This window comes from Pogoniulus pusillus, chromosome 41 (assembly GCF_015220805.1).
Source record: "Pogoniulus pusillus isolate bPogPus1 chromosome 41, bPogPus1.pri, whole genome shotgun sequence".
Lineage (NCBI taxonomy): Eukaryota > Metazoa > Chordata > Aves > Piciformes > Lybiidae > Pogoniulus > Pogoniulus pusillus.
Genome location: NC_087304.1, coordinates 3,258,256 through 3,273,134, shown reverse-complemented (window position 1 = coordinate 3,273,134; position 14,879 = coordinate 3,258,256). Strand labels below are relative to the sequence as shown.

At 52.4% G+C, this 14,879-nt stretch overlaps 1 protein-coding gene across 1 annotated transcript; it reads right to left on the bottom strand.

Annotated features, from left to right (window-relative positions):
* Positions 1-75: 75 nt before the first annotated feature.
* Positions 76-14,169, bottom strand: LOC135192227 (heterogeneous nuclear ribonucleoprotein M-like). The gene is made up of 3 exons (XM_064175208.1): positions 13,962-14,169; positions 8,309-8,478; positions 76-765 (listed from the first exon to the last, which is right to left on the bottom strand). The coding sequence occupies exons 1-3, from the start codon at positions 14,114-14,116 to the stop codon at positions 515-517; spliced, it is 576 nt and encodes a 191-aa protein (XP_064031278.1). The 5' UTR covers positions 14,117-14,169; the 3' UTR covers positions 76-514.
* Between the last annotated feature and the right edge of the window lie 710 nt (positions 14,170-14,879).

The window sequence follows — 14,879 nt, the reverse complement described above, 5'->3', positions numbered from 1 at the left end:
AGCCCTAGCAGTGAAAATACCTGTGGCCTCAGCCAATAAAGCCTTCCAGAGTTGCCTGCTGTGGAACGGGATTAAAGCTGTCACTTGTCAAGGTGGAACAAAACAGAGCTAAGTCCCGGCTTCTCCAACCACAACATAACCACACGCTGCCTGTCACCTGCACTCTGGCTCGTCCAGCAAAGCCCTGCCCAGGATCTCTCACCCTAAAGCCATCTCTTCCAGGACACCTGAGCATGCCTCCGTTTTTTTTCCTTTCCCTGGTAAGATGCTGACTAAAGGACTTGGCTCCCTCTGCAGGCAGTGGGGTCGGGTGTAGGGCTGGAGGCTCCCTGCACGGGAGGTGTAGCTTACAGACCCTGGCCTTAAACGAGAAGTCAGCAAACCGCTCCAGTGACGTTTTCCAAAGCACGAAGAGGAGGAATTCTCCCAGAACCACTCTTCACATGCTGCTAGGGTCCCTGGCTCTGTTCCAACAGCCAAAACACCAACTGAACGCGGTTGAAAACCACCCTACCTAAAAAGGCTGCTTACAAAGCCCCGAGCCCACCTCCTCCCCGCCCCCAACAGCGGCTCTAAGCACTCCTGGGTTAGAACCTCTAAGCAGAGACACATCCCCTGCCTCTCCTGGCTTGCTTTGGTTCCACGCCACCGGCCACAAGTTACATTTGTCATGTAGAAAATCCACAGAAGAAATATCTCTCAAGACACTTACCCTTGACTTTCCTTCAGCGTCCATTAAGAGCTCCACGTATGTTACCTCACCAACTACAAATCAGATTCCAGACGACACATATACCAAGGGAGAAAAGCCAAGAAAACAATGGGAATTTAGAACAATCAACGACCGTGCATGGAGCCTCTGCCCTAAAAGAAAGCCCAGAAACACACTCCGTGTTCTGCAGAGCACAAAAACGGGACAATTACAGGTATGCAGTAAAGGCTTCAAATGGTTCAAGCATGTTCTTGCTTCTCCTCCGCTTCACAGAACCAGCTCTTGCCACAGGAGTCCTTTCCTTCAGCTTTAGTGTCCACTATTTGAGGCAATCTAAATCCATGGGGAAGTCTGCAAGAACAAAGCTTCCTTCACTGCTTTGCTATCCAGAGCCCAAACAGCTACCTGCTGCCCTCTGGATTCCAATCCTCCAGAGCCCAAACAGCTACCTGCTGCCCTCTGGATTCCAATCTCCAGAGCCCAAACAGCTACCTGCTGCCCTCTGGATTCCAATCTCCAGAGCCCAAACAGCTACCTGCTGCCCTCTGGATTCCAATCCTCCAGAGCCCAAACAGCTACCTGCTGCCCTCTGGATTCCAGTCCTCCAGAGCCCAAACAGCTACCTGCTGCCCTCTGGATTCCAATCCTCCAGAGCCCAAACAGCTACCTACTGCCCTCTGGATTCCAATCCTCCAGAGCCCAAACAGCTACCTACTGCCCTCTGGATTCCAGTCCTCCAGAGCCCAAACAGCTACCTGCTGCCCTCTGGATTCCAGTCCTCCAGAGCCCAAACAGTTACCTGCTGCCCTCTGGATTCCAATCCTCCAGAGCCCAAACAGTTACTTGCTCTCCTCTGGATTCCAATCCTCCAGAGCCCAAACAGCTACCTGCTGCCCTCTGGATTCCAGTCCTCCAGAGCCCAAACAGTTACCTGCTGCCCTCTGGATTCCAATCCTCCAGAGCCCAAACAGCTACCTGCTGCCCTCTGGATTCCAATCCTCCAGAGCCCAAACAGCTACCTGCTGCCCTCTGGATTCCAATCCTCCAGAGCCCAAACAACTACCTGCTGCCCTCTGGATTCCAGTCCTCCAGAGCCCAAACAGCTACCTGCTGCCCTCTGGATACCAATCCTCCAGAGCCCAAACAGTTACTTGCTCTCCTCTGGATTCCAATCTCCAGAACCCAAACAGCTACCTGCTCTCTGGATTCCAATCTCCAGAGCCCAAACAGCTACCTGCTCTCTGGATTCCAATCTCCAGAGCCCAAACAGTTACTTGCTCTCCTCTGGATTTCAACTTCCAAAGAGGGAATCAGGCTGAACCAAGAGATCACTCACTGCCCACTATCTATTTCAACAGGTTTTCAGCCTTTTGTGAAGCCACAAGCAAAGAAAAGTGTTTTGGCATTTCTTTAAGGCTTCAACAAGTAGTGTTTAAAGGCTGTCATGACAAAAGGGTTGGTAAACTACACCTGCACCTTTCCTCACAAAATGAGGACTGCCTCTTCATGACCACAGCATCAGATCATGACCCCCAGAATGCAACTACCGAAATGGCTGCTGCCTTTGAAGTGACTGGCATCCAGAAGAATCATCAAAAAGAACCATTTTGGACTTTCTCTGCCTGGTTTTAGAAGTTTCAGTTTTGAAGTTCAAGCTAGAAGGACTCCATGAGGCATTGTTTGAAAGGTGGAAGCAGCCTGTGTGGCAAAGTATGACCCAGCCTGGATACTGACATCCCAGTGAGCAAGGAACCAGAGCCTCACGTTCAGGAGTCTATCTCTTTGGGGAGAGTTTAATCTTTATTTCTTGGTTAAAAGAATAATTTAGCAGTCTCAACATTCCAGGCAAAGAATAATTAGCTAGGGAGAATAAACCAACTTGGATTCATTGGTGTTATTAATGAGGATGGTGGTTGGGACTGGCAGAGGTTTACAAGCAAGTCCCTTTGAAAGGGACAGAGCAGAGTGACCACCATGGGTTATTGAGTTAGCTAAATAATCTCTCTTGAAATAAAACCCAACAAAATGAACCCCATCCTGCAACCTGAATGGTGTTGAGTGGACATGGAATTGTCTGTGTGTAGCAGAAGGGATTGCACTGCATAGAAGCCCTCCTGGCCTACTCCTTAGTGGCAAGTGGTGGCTGTGCAGCCAGGCCAAATGTTCTTCAGCAGAAATAAGTTGTTCTGAAGCCATCCATCAACAGCAGCAGCCAATCCAACCAAACTGTGAGCAAGAAGGCAAACATCAGCTAACAGTTTAGGTGGGAAGATAAATTTCCCCAGCTCCCTACAGCACAAAACCACTCCAGGGCACAGAGAGGCCAAAAAGTCACAGGGCAGGAGGACTCTGCTCTTAGTAACACTCCCGAGTCCCGGGAAAGTAGAGCCCTCAGTCCTAACTACTCATCCAATTTAGCTCCACACAAACCCTTCCAAAAGGAGTTTGCCAAGCTTGAATGCAAGCAATTCCAGAGAAACTAACATTTCCTCATGGAAGGGAATCTCTGAGCCACAAGATTCCCAGGAGTCTGTCACAGCAGCCACTGGCTGGCACTTGGAAGTTTCTATTATGCACCAGTTTTGTTACGTGCCTCATGGTCAAGCCTTAAGAGACACCTCTATTAAAAGCTAATTATCCATCCTGAGGTGGTTTGATTCCTTCTCAGGACTCTTGAACTTCTTAAACCAGCCACAATTTAAAGAGCAAGGGGAAGGGAACATCACAAATAGTTGTAACAGCAATCCAAGGCAGCAAGTCCAGAGTACACAACAAGTCCAATTAAAATGCTTTTGCCCCCAGCTTGGAAATCATGGAAAACCATTCAAAGGTTCCTCCAGGACATGGTTTGAGGCTGCCAAAGGAGCTGGGTAATGTTTATTTGGCTTTATGTTCTAGATGCTAGCCCACAGTGCATCAGAAGAAGAGGCACTGGGATAAAGCAGAAGAGCAGCCAAGGGCAGCCTAAGACAGTTGGAAACTCCAAGGGCAGATGAACCTGCTCCAGAGGGCACCTGCACAGTGATCCAGGCAGATCTTCTTCCTGATGGAGAAGTTGGATTGGATCAGGAAACTGATCCTGTAGCCATAAAAGAAGAAATTCCACTCATGCACAAGAGACTCCTACTTCAGGAACTTCAGTTTCTTACTGCTTCAGCCTCCAAAGAGAGATAAAACTCACAGAAAATAAAGAGTAGCTCAAAATCAATGCAAGCTTAACTAAGCAACACTTTCCCCATGGTGCCTTAACAGAGCAGATTGATTGATTGATTTTCTGAACTTCACACTTGAGAAAGTTTAGAAACTCAGCACTTCCTACAGGAGACTGAAGCAGAAATCACTGCAGCAAGCAGAAACACAAACCAAAGGGATCTCCAGGGCTCTTGACCCTGGAGGGTCATTTCCTGACCCTCAAAATTCTTATCCACTTCATAGCCACTTAGGTGCATAAAGAATTGTGTCAAGGGAGGTTCTACTTCCCCTCTACTCTGCCTTGTTTAGGGCACATATGCAGTAGTGAGTCCAGTTCTGGGCTCCCCAATTCAAGGGAGATAGGGAACTGCTGGAGAAAAGTCCAACACAGGCTCCAAAGCTGTTGAGAGGCCTGGAGCAGCTCTGTTAGGAGCAAAGGCTGAAAGCCTGCAGAAGAGCAGCCCCAGAGAGGACCTGAGCCATATTTAGCAGGAGGTAAAGGACCTGGGGGGGCAAAAGGATGGAGCCAGACTCTGCTCAGTGGTGCCCAGCAGGCAAAGGGCATAGTGGAAGCCAGGAGGTTCCACTTGAACAGGAGAAACTTGTTTGGTGTGAGGCTGCTGGAGGCCTGCAGCAGGCTGCCCAGAGAGGTGGTGGAGTCTCCTTCTCTGCAGAGCTTCCATCTCCACCTGGCTATTGTGCTCTTGGGCAAACTGCTGTGGGTGCCCTGCTGGAGCAGGGGGCTCAGACTGGCTGAGCTCCAGAGGTCCCTCTCAACCCACTGCATGTTGGGATTCCCAAAGTTTATCTGCACAGATATTTAAGATGCCCAAGTCAGGCTGGTCTGTCAGAATGCCAGCTCAGATAAGTACAGCCCTGTGAGGACCCGAGGCAAGGCTCAGATGGACTCACCCAGCCCTGAAGACACGTCTGGGAAGTAACTGAACAACAAGCTCAGACATAATGTCAACTTTGAAGATACCAAAGTTTGGCAATATGATTTTAATAGTAAGCAATAAACCAAGCAGCTCTCAAAGGCATGAAAGGTGCAAAGGCAAGTCTCAGCAAGAGGAGGAGCACAGAAACTGAGAGGAGGAAAAGCTTCATCCCACAGTTATTTGGCTACAAAGCTGCTGTGGGGCCTGGTGCAGCTCTGTAAGGAGCAAAGGCTGAGAGCCTGCAGAAGAGCAGCCCCATAGGGGAGCTGAGCAATGCTCAGTAACAGCTGAGTGGCTCGTGGGGGGCAAGAGGATGAGGCCAGACTCTTGCCAGTGGTGCCCAGGGACAGGACAAGGAACAATAGGCACAAACTGGAAGCCAGGAGGTTCCATCTGAACAGGAGGAGAAACTGCTTTGCTGTGAGGGTGCTGGAGGCCTGGAGCAGGCTGCCCAGAGAGGTTGTGGAGTCTCCTCTGCAGAGCTTCCAACCCTAGCTGGGATTCTATGAATCACTACTTTGGCCTACAGGGTCAAAGGTAAGCACTAAAAAGGAAGTGAAGAGGATTGTTGCAGCCACTGAGGAAGGCCCAGAGCCTCCTTGAAGGTGAAGGAAAACAGAGCATCTACTGAAGTAAGGCAAACAAGTCAGATGTGGCTCAGCACTTCCATGTTGTTCTCTTTGTCCACCTAAAAGTTCAGCCTGGGACAGACTCTTCAGCACCAAACTCAGCAGCTGTCCTCTGGTACTGGTGTAAGAGCTGTTAGCACTGGTGTGATGTAGGACAGGAGCAAGAGGGCATGAGATACATCTTTAGGGGGCTGCAGCATTTCTGGAGCTGCAGCACAGCACATCACGCTGAGCAGCTGCTGCTCTTCAGAGAGAATTCAGGCTGGATAAGCTTTCTGGCTGCTTTTCCTCCCATCCATTCACATGGGAAGAGGTCTGCACGCCTGCTCCATGCCACAGCACTGCCCCGTGTCAAACTGGGCATAGCCACATGAAAACAAACTATCCCTAGGGTCTCTGAATGTGACATGAGCCTGGCACTGACTGCAGCTGCTGTGCAAGAGAGCAGAACACAGTTATTGCCTCATTTGACAGCTTTCTTCTTGCCACCCTGCTGCTCCAGGCAGGAAAAAGGGGTTAATAAGGGTTAAATCCTGGATTAGGCAAAGGAAAAGCTCTCAAGCTCTTGTTTATGAGGTGGTTATCACCTCACTGCTGCCGGCTGCCATGAAGCACAACCCTTTTCTTTCCCAAGACAGAGCCGTTTAGGGTGGGGTATAGGTGAAGACAGCTATTTACAGTCAATCATTTTAAGTTTAGACTCAATTGCTGCCTCCTCCTCCTCCTCCTGCTGAAGCCATTCACCAATTGCCAGCCAGCAACTCCAGCTCAACCACCACGGTTCAGCAGCACCATGGGGGTTTGTCAACCAATACAAGGGAGTTACAAACAAGAACATCTTTTGATGACATTAATTAACTCCATCCTACTGCATACCTGTAATTGAGTTTCACCACCAAACACACTGGAATGGCTGAACCAAGGAAAATTCCTCTTGGATTAGGGGGGGGAGGGATCACCTTTTCAGACTGTAACACATCTGAGAGAAGAACCAGGTTGCAGAAAACATGAGCAAGACCTCCAAGCTCTTGGGCTCCTAAGCCAATACTTACTGCCACCAACCAGCCGAGGGAGGGGAACTCCTCCTCCTTTCAGCAACCTGCTGCTAACAGCTCAAAAGAAAGTCTTCACGGCTGCCAAGCGCTGGAGCGGTCACGGAACACCTATGGTTACCCTTTGGGCTGCCAAAAACCTTGGAAGGCTTGGCCCTGTAATGCTTAAAAACACTTGCAAACCAAAAAGAATTGCCAACGTTTAGATTGTGCCACAGTCACATTCCTGGTTCTTGGAACTACTCAAGAGTACCGATGGAGCGAGTTCAAGCACAGCACCAGAGCACCAAGTCGGTAGGAGTTGAGTGGCTAATGGGGAGTGAAATCTCAACAACTGCTGGGATTGGTAACGAGTAGACCCCAAAAATAACCACCAGCAAGGCTTGGCCAAGGCAGAACAAAGCCCTGAGGACAGAAGGGAGAGGTTGCAACGTTCCCCTAGGAGTTATCTGCTGGACAGCAAGGCAGGAAACAATCTCACCCCCGGACTCTTTCCATCCACGTGAACTGGAGAGAAACCACAAGACACTTGGAAGGGAATTCAACACAGAGCTTAAAAACAATTAAAGACATCCACACATAGATACACGCCTGGTAACCATGGGGCTGGTGGAGCAAGGGGAAAGCAGAGTTTCAGGCAAGGTACTGTTCCTAATTAGGGCCTGTTCAAGCAGCTTTTCAACCTGTAACTCTTCCCATTACAGAAAGCCACTGCTGAACCTCAAAGCATCAACGTTTCACAGCCTCTAATTAGGGAAGTTTCCCAGGGCTTATAGTCCTGAAATTTGTTACACCAAGTTCCAGTTGGCCACCAAAGACAGATCATTTTCAAACCCTTTAGAGACTTATTAGGTCACAGCTTGTGGAGACATTGAACTCTCTCTCCTCACCTAGCTCAAACACGAGCGAACATTGAGATCCTGCTGACTGCTGAGACGTGTTTTAGAAATGACCCACAAGAGGACTGATTCTCTTAAGTGACTCTGAACTGCTCTGGAGACATCTGAGTGATGGAGAAGCCAAGCATTGTCTTGCCACTCTACTGCATTTGCAAGGTGACTTAAACTCAGCAGCTTAAAGAAATAACTCTACATTTAGCCATGTCACCACCTGAGAGTAATTAGCTCCACTTCATCATCTCCTCCAAGAGATGAAGACACTAAGTTCAGCAAAACTGAGGCAGCTCCCACTCACATGGGTCAGTTAAATAGAAGTGAGGACAGAGGGAAACACCAGAAAGAGGATTTCCAGAGCCCTGACTTTGTTGCAGCAGATGCCAAAGCACAAAACCTGATGTTTCTCTTTCTGCAGGTCACCCTTAAATACATTTTACTGCTGTCAAATAGCAGCAGGGATCTTTATCTAAGCGCAAGCCACTACACAGTGTGGGGACACAGCTAGGTACACACAGACACAGCCAATCAGTAGTAACTACCTACCTCCCTCACCCTAAAGACATTCAAATGCTTCACAAAGTCTTGTTGCATGTCAAGGCTAAAATCTGATCAAAGACTCAGTTTATCCCCTCTAAAATAAGTACCCTTAGCTCTCCAATGAAGCACTACACCAGCATGCCTCTAAAGAACTAAGCCATCTGGAAAGCTGCCAGGAAGCAGAAGTTCTGCAACACCCAAAAAAACAACCCCAAAAGGCTTCAAGAAGACCTTTTCACAGAGCCTGTGGCACTAAAGTCCACCCAGAGCTTCCAGCTCTTAAGAACAGACACACAGAGTGAGCCACGAGTCGGAAGACAGACATCCCTTGGCCACCTCAGCTGTACATTACCTTTCTCTTTGACCAGGTCTTTCAGAGACTGCCACTTGACATCGAAGGGGATGTTTGTGATAAAGGCTCTGTATCTCTTGGCAGGGTTGGCATAGGGCTCGAAGCGATTGCCTCCTCTCTTGACGCTCTTCTCTTTCCTCTTCTCGTTCTGGCTCGGTCGCTCTCCGTCGCTGCAAGCAAAGGGAGATAATCACACACACAAACCACGCTGCCATCCCACCCATGGCACACCAGCTCTTGAAACAGAGCTTGCTGCATGCTTCAAATTCAATTTGAAGTTGCTAAATTGCCTAAGTTCATCTGTTCAGGTCATTGGAAAGGATGGAGACCTTCCAACCGAAGCTGCAAAGGCAGAATCAGTGGCACAGGCTGTGCTGGGACAAAGACCTCCTGCCAGCAGACACCCTTGTGCCATGAAGAGCCTGCATTTTCTTCCACCTTTATGAAATCAAACACTTCAGTGTTGGGATAGATTGGGAAGGACCTTAAATGTCACCCAGCTCCAACCCTCTGCTATGGGCAGGGACATCTTCTCCAGTCCAGGTTGCTAAAGACCTCATCCAACCTGGCCTTGAACATCCACAACCTCCCAGGGCAGTCTGTTCTGGTGTCTCATCACCCTCACTAAATCTCTAATACCTCCCAAGCTTTGATCAGTCTCCTCATGATCTCACAGTACCACAGTATCACCAAGGCTGGACGAGACCTCACAGCTCATCAAGTCCAACCCTTTACCACAGAGCTCAAGGCCAGACCATGGCACCAAGTGCCACGTCCAGTCCTGCCTTGAACAGCTCCAGGGACAGCGACTCCACCACCTCCCCGGGCAGCCCATTCCAGTGTCCAATGACTCTCTCAGGGAAGAACTTTCTCCTCACCTCCAGCCTAAACTTCCCCTGGTGCAGCCTGAGGCTGTGTCCTCTCGTTCTGGTGCTGGCCACCTGAGAGAAGAGAGCAACCTCCTCCTGGCCACAACCTCCCCTCAGGTAGTTGTAGACAGCAATAAGGTCTCCCCTGAGCCTCCTCTTCTCCAGGCTAACCAATCCCAGCTCCCTCAGCCTCCCCTCATAGGGCTGTGCTCAAGGCCTCTCCCCAGCCTCGTTGCCCTTCTCTGGACACACTCAAGCATCTCAATGTCCCTCCTAAACTGGGGGGCCCAGAACTGAACACAGCACTCAAGGTGTGGTCTAAGCAGTGCAGAGTCCAGGGGCAGAATGACCTCCCTGCTCCTGCTGGCCACACCATTCCTGATGCAGGCCAGGATGCCACTGGCTCTCTTGGCCACCTGGGCACACTGCTGGCTCATGTTCAGGTGGGTATCAATCAGCACCCCCAGATCCCTTTCTGTCTGGCTGCTCTGCAGCCACTCTGACCCCAGCCTGTATCTCTGCATGGGGTTGTTGTGGCCAAAGTGCAGATGGCCACCCTATTTATTCTCTCCTTACACACCTTTCACTCCCAGAACACCTCAAGCCACCACATTTCTGGCCTTCCACTAGAAGAATTTAACAAAACTAATCCCATACTCAATTAAACCCTCAGGTAAGTGACCCCTGCAAGTCAATGACTCTTTCCTAACCACTCTTTTCCTAATCCCTCCTCCAATTAATAAAGGTTTTACAAAACAGAAATTTGAAAGCCTTGGAGCAGTCCAAATTCTTTGGATTTAGAATTACAGCTCTAAGAGGTCCATAATTTGACAATTAGGAATGAAGATCATTTCTCAAGCTAGATCAGGTCTTGCCAGGACACAACTGCCCCTGAATAACTGCATTTTAAAAGGCAGGACAATGAAACACTGCAGCTTCAGCCTGACAGGATTGTCTTAACTAATCCAATTAGTTGTCTTTGTGCTGGTTGAGAAGATTTGCAAACACAGCTCTAGAAAGAATTCAGGAGAATACATCAGTTAAATGCACATCTGCAACACTGGGTCCAGTTCTGAGCTCCCCAAGCCAAAAGAGACAAAACACTACTGGAGTGTCCAGCAGAGGCTACGAGGATGAGAAGAGCACAACTCCCACCTTACTCCAGCACCCTTTCAGAGAGCTAGAGAGCAATGAGGTCTCCCCTCAGCCTCCTCTTCTCCAGACTAAGCCTCAGGTCCCTCAGCTGCTCTTCATCTATCCTGTTCTTCAGGTTTGCTGCCTTTCTCTGCACCTGCTCCAGCCCCTCAGTGTCCTTCTTGGAGTGAGGGTCCAAAACTAAACCTTGTACTCAGTGTGGCCTCAGAAGCGCCCAGGACAGGGGAGCAATCCCTACTCTGCTCCTGCTTGCTACTCCCAGCCAGGATGCTGGTGGGCTTCTTTGCCAGCTGGGCACACTCAGGGTCATGTTCAGCCAACAGATGTGGCACAGTGCAGATATTTTCTGCATTTAAGGCTCCCAAGTCAACTTCAAATTGATATACCTGTGAAGAATTCAGCCAAGCCACAGCAGCATCCACTCCAGACAAGTGTCAGCCTAGCCCATGCTCCTTATCACACTGAGAATCACAAATCCTCCAGGAAGCAGAGGAAAATGGGAGTTTTCTTTCAAACCATCATCAACTCAAACCATTTTATCTCCAGTTCACAACAGACCATGAAGTTGGCCTTGGTCACTCACATCTGGCAGCTCTGGGGCAAACATGCCACAAGCCTGGGCGGGACAAGCCACAGCCCAACCAACACAGCTATGGGGAACACCTCAGGAAGAGCAGATAAGGAAATGTGACCTCAAGTTAGAAACATTACTCATAGAACATCAGGTTCAAAATGCTGATTCTTATCAAGCACAGCATTTGAGGCCTAGGGCCAAAACAGGACTGAGGAAAATCAAAGAATCATAGAATCAGGCAGGTTGGAAGAGACCTCCAAGATCATCCAGTCCAACCTAACCCCCAGCCCTAGCCAGTCAACCAGACCATGGCACTAAGTGCCTCATCCAGGCTTTGCTTGAACACCTCCAGGGATGGTGCCTCCACCATCTCCCTGGGCAGCCCATTCCAATGCCAATCACTCTCTCTGCCAACAACTTCCTCCTCACATCCAACCTACACTTCCTCTGACACAACCTGAGACTGTGTCCCCTTGTTCTATTGCTGGTTGCCTGGGAGAAGAGCCCAACCCCACCTGGCTACAATGACTCTTCAGGTAGTTGTAGACAGCAATGAGCTCTGCCCTGAGCCTCCTGTTCTGCAGGCTGCACACCTCCAGCTCCCTCAGCCTCTCCTCACAGGGTTTGTGTTCCAGGCCCCTCCCCAGCTTTGTTGCCCTTCTCTCAACACCTTCCAGCACCTCAACATCTCTCTTGAATTGAGGGGCCCAGAACTGGGCACAGCACTCCAGGGGTGGCCTGAGCAGTGCTGAGCACAGGGGCACAAGAACCTCCCTTGCCCTGCTGCCCACATTGCTCCTGAGCCAGCCCAGGATGCCATTGGCTCTGCTGCCCACCTGGGCACTGCTGGCTCAGCTTCAGCTTACTATCTTTCAGTACCCCCAGGGCCCTCTCTGCCTGGCTGCTCTCAGCCACTCTGGCCCCAGCCTGTAGTGCTGCTTGGGGTTGTTGGGGGCAAAGTGCAGAACCCTGCACTTGGCCTTGTTAAATCTCATCCCACTGGCCTCTGTCCACCTATCCAGCCTGGCCAGGTCCCTCTGCAGGGCTCTCCTACCTTCCAACACATCAACACCTGCTCCTAGCTTGGTGTCTTTATTCCACATTTAAAAGGCTTTGCTAACTCTTAAGCTCTTCCAAAATGAGGTTGGCATTAACATAGGGAAGTGACAAACAGCTCAAGCTTCTCCTGCTCATTATCCCCATACTTACAGATCAAAAACTGTGACCTCTATTTTCCACTTCTGTAGTATTCTATCAGCCACACAACCTTCACTCAGTGCTAGGCATCACCTTCAATCTCTCACTCTACAGGCACTTAAGATTCATGGAATGGGTTGGAAGAGACCTTCAAGATCATCCAGTTTCAACCCTCCTGCCATGGGCAGGGACACCTCTCACCAGCTCAGGCTGCTCAAGGCCTCATCCAACCTGGTCCTGAAGACCTCCCTGGGCAACCCGTGCCAGTGTCTCACCACCCTCAATCTGTGCCAGTCTCTCCCCACCCTCACTGTAATGAGATTCTTCCTGCCATCCAGTTTAAATCTCCCCTCTGCCATCCAGTTTAAACCTCCCACCAGCCCAGGTCACTCAAGACCTCACCTAGCCTGGCCTTGAACACCTCCAGGGAGGAAACATCCACAACCTCCTTCAGCAACTTGTGCCAGTGTCTCTCGTGTTCCTAACCTACTCCACAAGTAAATCATCAACTACCATAAAAAAAAGGCAGATTATAGAACAGTTTGGGTTGGAAGGGACCTTGAAAATAATCGAGTTTCAATCCTCCTGCATGTGCAGGGGAAATGCCTGCCCGAGAAGGGCTCTGTTATTACAGCCTGCCATTAATAGGGTGAAACAAAGGCAATTAACTTCATGAGATTTAACAAGGCCAAGTGCAGGGTTCTGCACTTTGGCCACAACAACCCCAAGCAGCACTACAGGCTGGGGATCGAGTGGCTGAGAGCAGCCAGGAGGAAAGAGACCTGGGGGTACTGACAGATAGTAGGCTGAAGATGAGGCAGCAGTGCCCAGGTGGGCAGCAGAGACAATGGCATCCTGGGCTGGCTCAGGAACAGTGTGGCCAGTAGGCTGAGGGAGGTTCTTGTGCCCCTGTGCTCAGCACTGCTCAGGCCACCCCTGGAGTGCTGTGTCCAGTTCTAGGTCCCTCAATTCAAGAGAGATGTTGAGGTGCTGGAAGGTGTCCAGAGAAGGGCAACAAAGCTGGTGAGGGGCCTGGAACACAAACCCTATGAGGAGAGGCTGAGGGAGCTGGGGGTGTGCAGCCTGGAGAAGAGGAGGCTCAGGGCAGAGCTCATTGCTGTCTACAACTACCTGAAGGGAGGCTGTAGCCAGGTGGGGTTGGGCTCTTCTCCCAGGCAACCAGCAATAGAACAAGGGGACCCAGGCTGAAGCTGTGCCAGGGCAGGTTGAGGCTGGATGTGAGGAGGAAGTTGTTGGCAGAGAGAGTGATTGGCATTGGAATGGGCTGCCCAGGGAGGTGGTGGAGGCACCGTCCCTGGAGATGTTCAAGCAAAGCCTGGATGAGGCACTCGGTGCCATGGTCTGGCTGACTGGCCAGGGCTGGGTGCTAGGTTGGACTGGATGAGCTTGGAGCTCTCTTCCAACCTGCCTGATTCTACGATCCCTCCGGCACGGGATACAGCTCTAACAAAAGCTTTAAGTGGACCCTTAAGGCCCCGCAGAAATATCTCTTAAGCACAGGCAACAACCCCCAAGCTCCCCCTGTGTGCCAGGCTGAGGGATCGGCTCCTTCCCCACTCCAAACCTTCGCCTCTGAGGACTCGCCCCCCCAGGGCGGCTCCATGCCCGCAGCGGCCAGGCCGCGCCCATGCTCCCGGGGCGAGCAGCGACCAGCGCCGCACTAACGGCCTTGGCCTCAATCCCTGTTCAACCTCCCTCCGCGGCCGCCCCCGCTCCCGCCAGCCCCGCTCCAGGCCTCCCCTCCACGCCCGGGCTCAGCGCAAGGCCCGCGGCGCGCAGGCCGCATGCGGCGCGCCAGGCCCCGGTAGCCGGCGCGACCTAACCGCGGCCGCCTTACCTCTTGGGAGGCTGATCCCCGGGCACGCCAGCCCCGTTAGGCGGTGGCGGAACCACCACTACCGCCGCCGCCGCCACCGGAGCCGCTGCCGGTTCGTCCATCTTGAGGCCGGCATTCTCCGCGGCCGCCGCCACCGCCGCCGCCGTGGTCGCCATTTCCCAGCGCTGCGCCTTTGTGTGAGCCGAGCGCGGGGCACGCCGGGAGCCAGCGCACTGCGCCTGCGCACTGGGGCCCAGCGCCTCCCCCCGCTGCGCCTGCGCACTGGGGCCCAGCGCCTCCCCCCGCTGCGCCTGCGCACTGGGGCCCAGCACCTCCCTGCGCTGCGCCTGCGCACTGCACCCCCAGCGCCTCCCCCCGCTGCGCCTGCGCACTGGGGCCCAGCACCTCCCTGCGCTGCGCCTGCGCACTGGGGCCCAGCACCTCCCTGCGCTGCGCCTGCGCACTGCACCCCAACACCTGCGCTGTGCCTGCGCACTGGGGCCCAGCGCCTCCCCCCGCTGCGCCTGCGCACTGGGGCCCAGCACCTCCCTGCGCTGCGCCTGCGCACTGCACCCCCAGCACCTCCCTGCGCTGCGCCTGCGCACTGGGGCCCAGCACCTCCCTGCGCTGCGCCTGCGCACTGCACCCCAACACCTGCGCTGTGCCTGCGCACTGGGGCCCAGCGCCTCCCTGCGCTGCGCCTGCGCACTGCCCCCCCCCCAACACCTGCGCTGTGCCTGCGCACTGGGGCACAACTCCTCCCCCCGCTGCGCCTGCGCACTGCACCCCAACACCTGCGCTGTGCCTGCGCACTGCCCCCCCAACACCTGCGCTGCGCCTGCGCACTGCATCCCCTACACCTCCCCCCGCTGCGCCTGCGCACTGCACCCCAACACCTCCCCGCGCTGCGCCTGCGCACTGCCCCCCCAACACCTGCGC

Excerpts from the sequence above, each read along its gene's own strand:
- LOC135192227 (XM_064175208.1), bottom strand. The coding sequence starts at position 14,116 with ATGGCGACCACGGCGGCGGCGGTGGCGGCGGCCGCGGAGAATGCCGGC. Across the intron at positions 8,479-13,961 it reads GGGGATCAGCCTCCCAAGAG|CGACGGAGAGCGACCGAGCC; the intron begins GTAAGGCGGCCG and ends CTTTGCTTGCAG. Across the intron at positions 766-8,308 it reads AGACCTGGTCAAAGAGAAAG|TTGGTGAGGTAACATACGTG; the intron begins GTAATGTACAGC and ends TCTGATTTGTAG.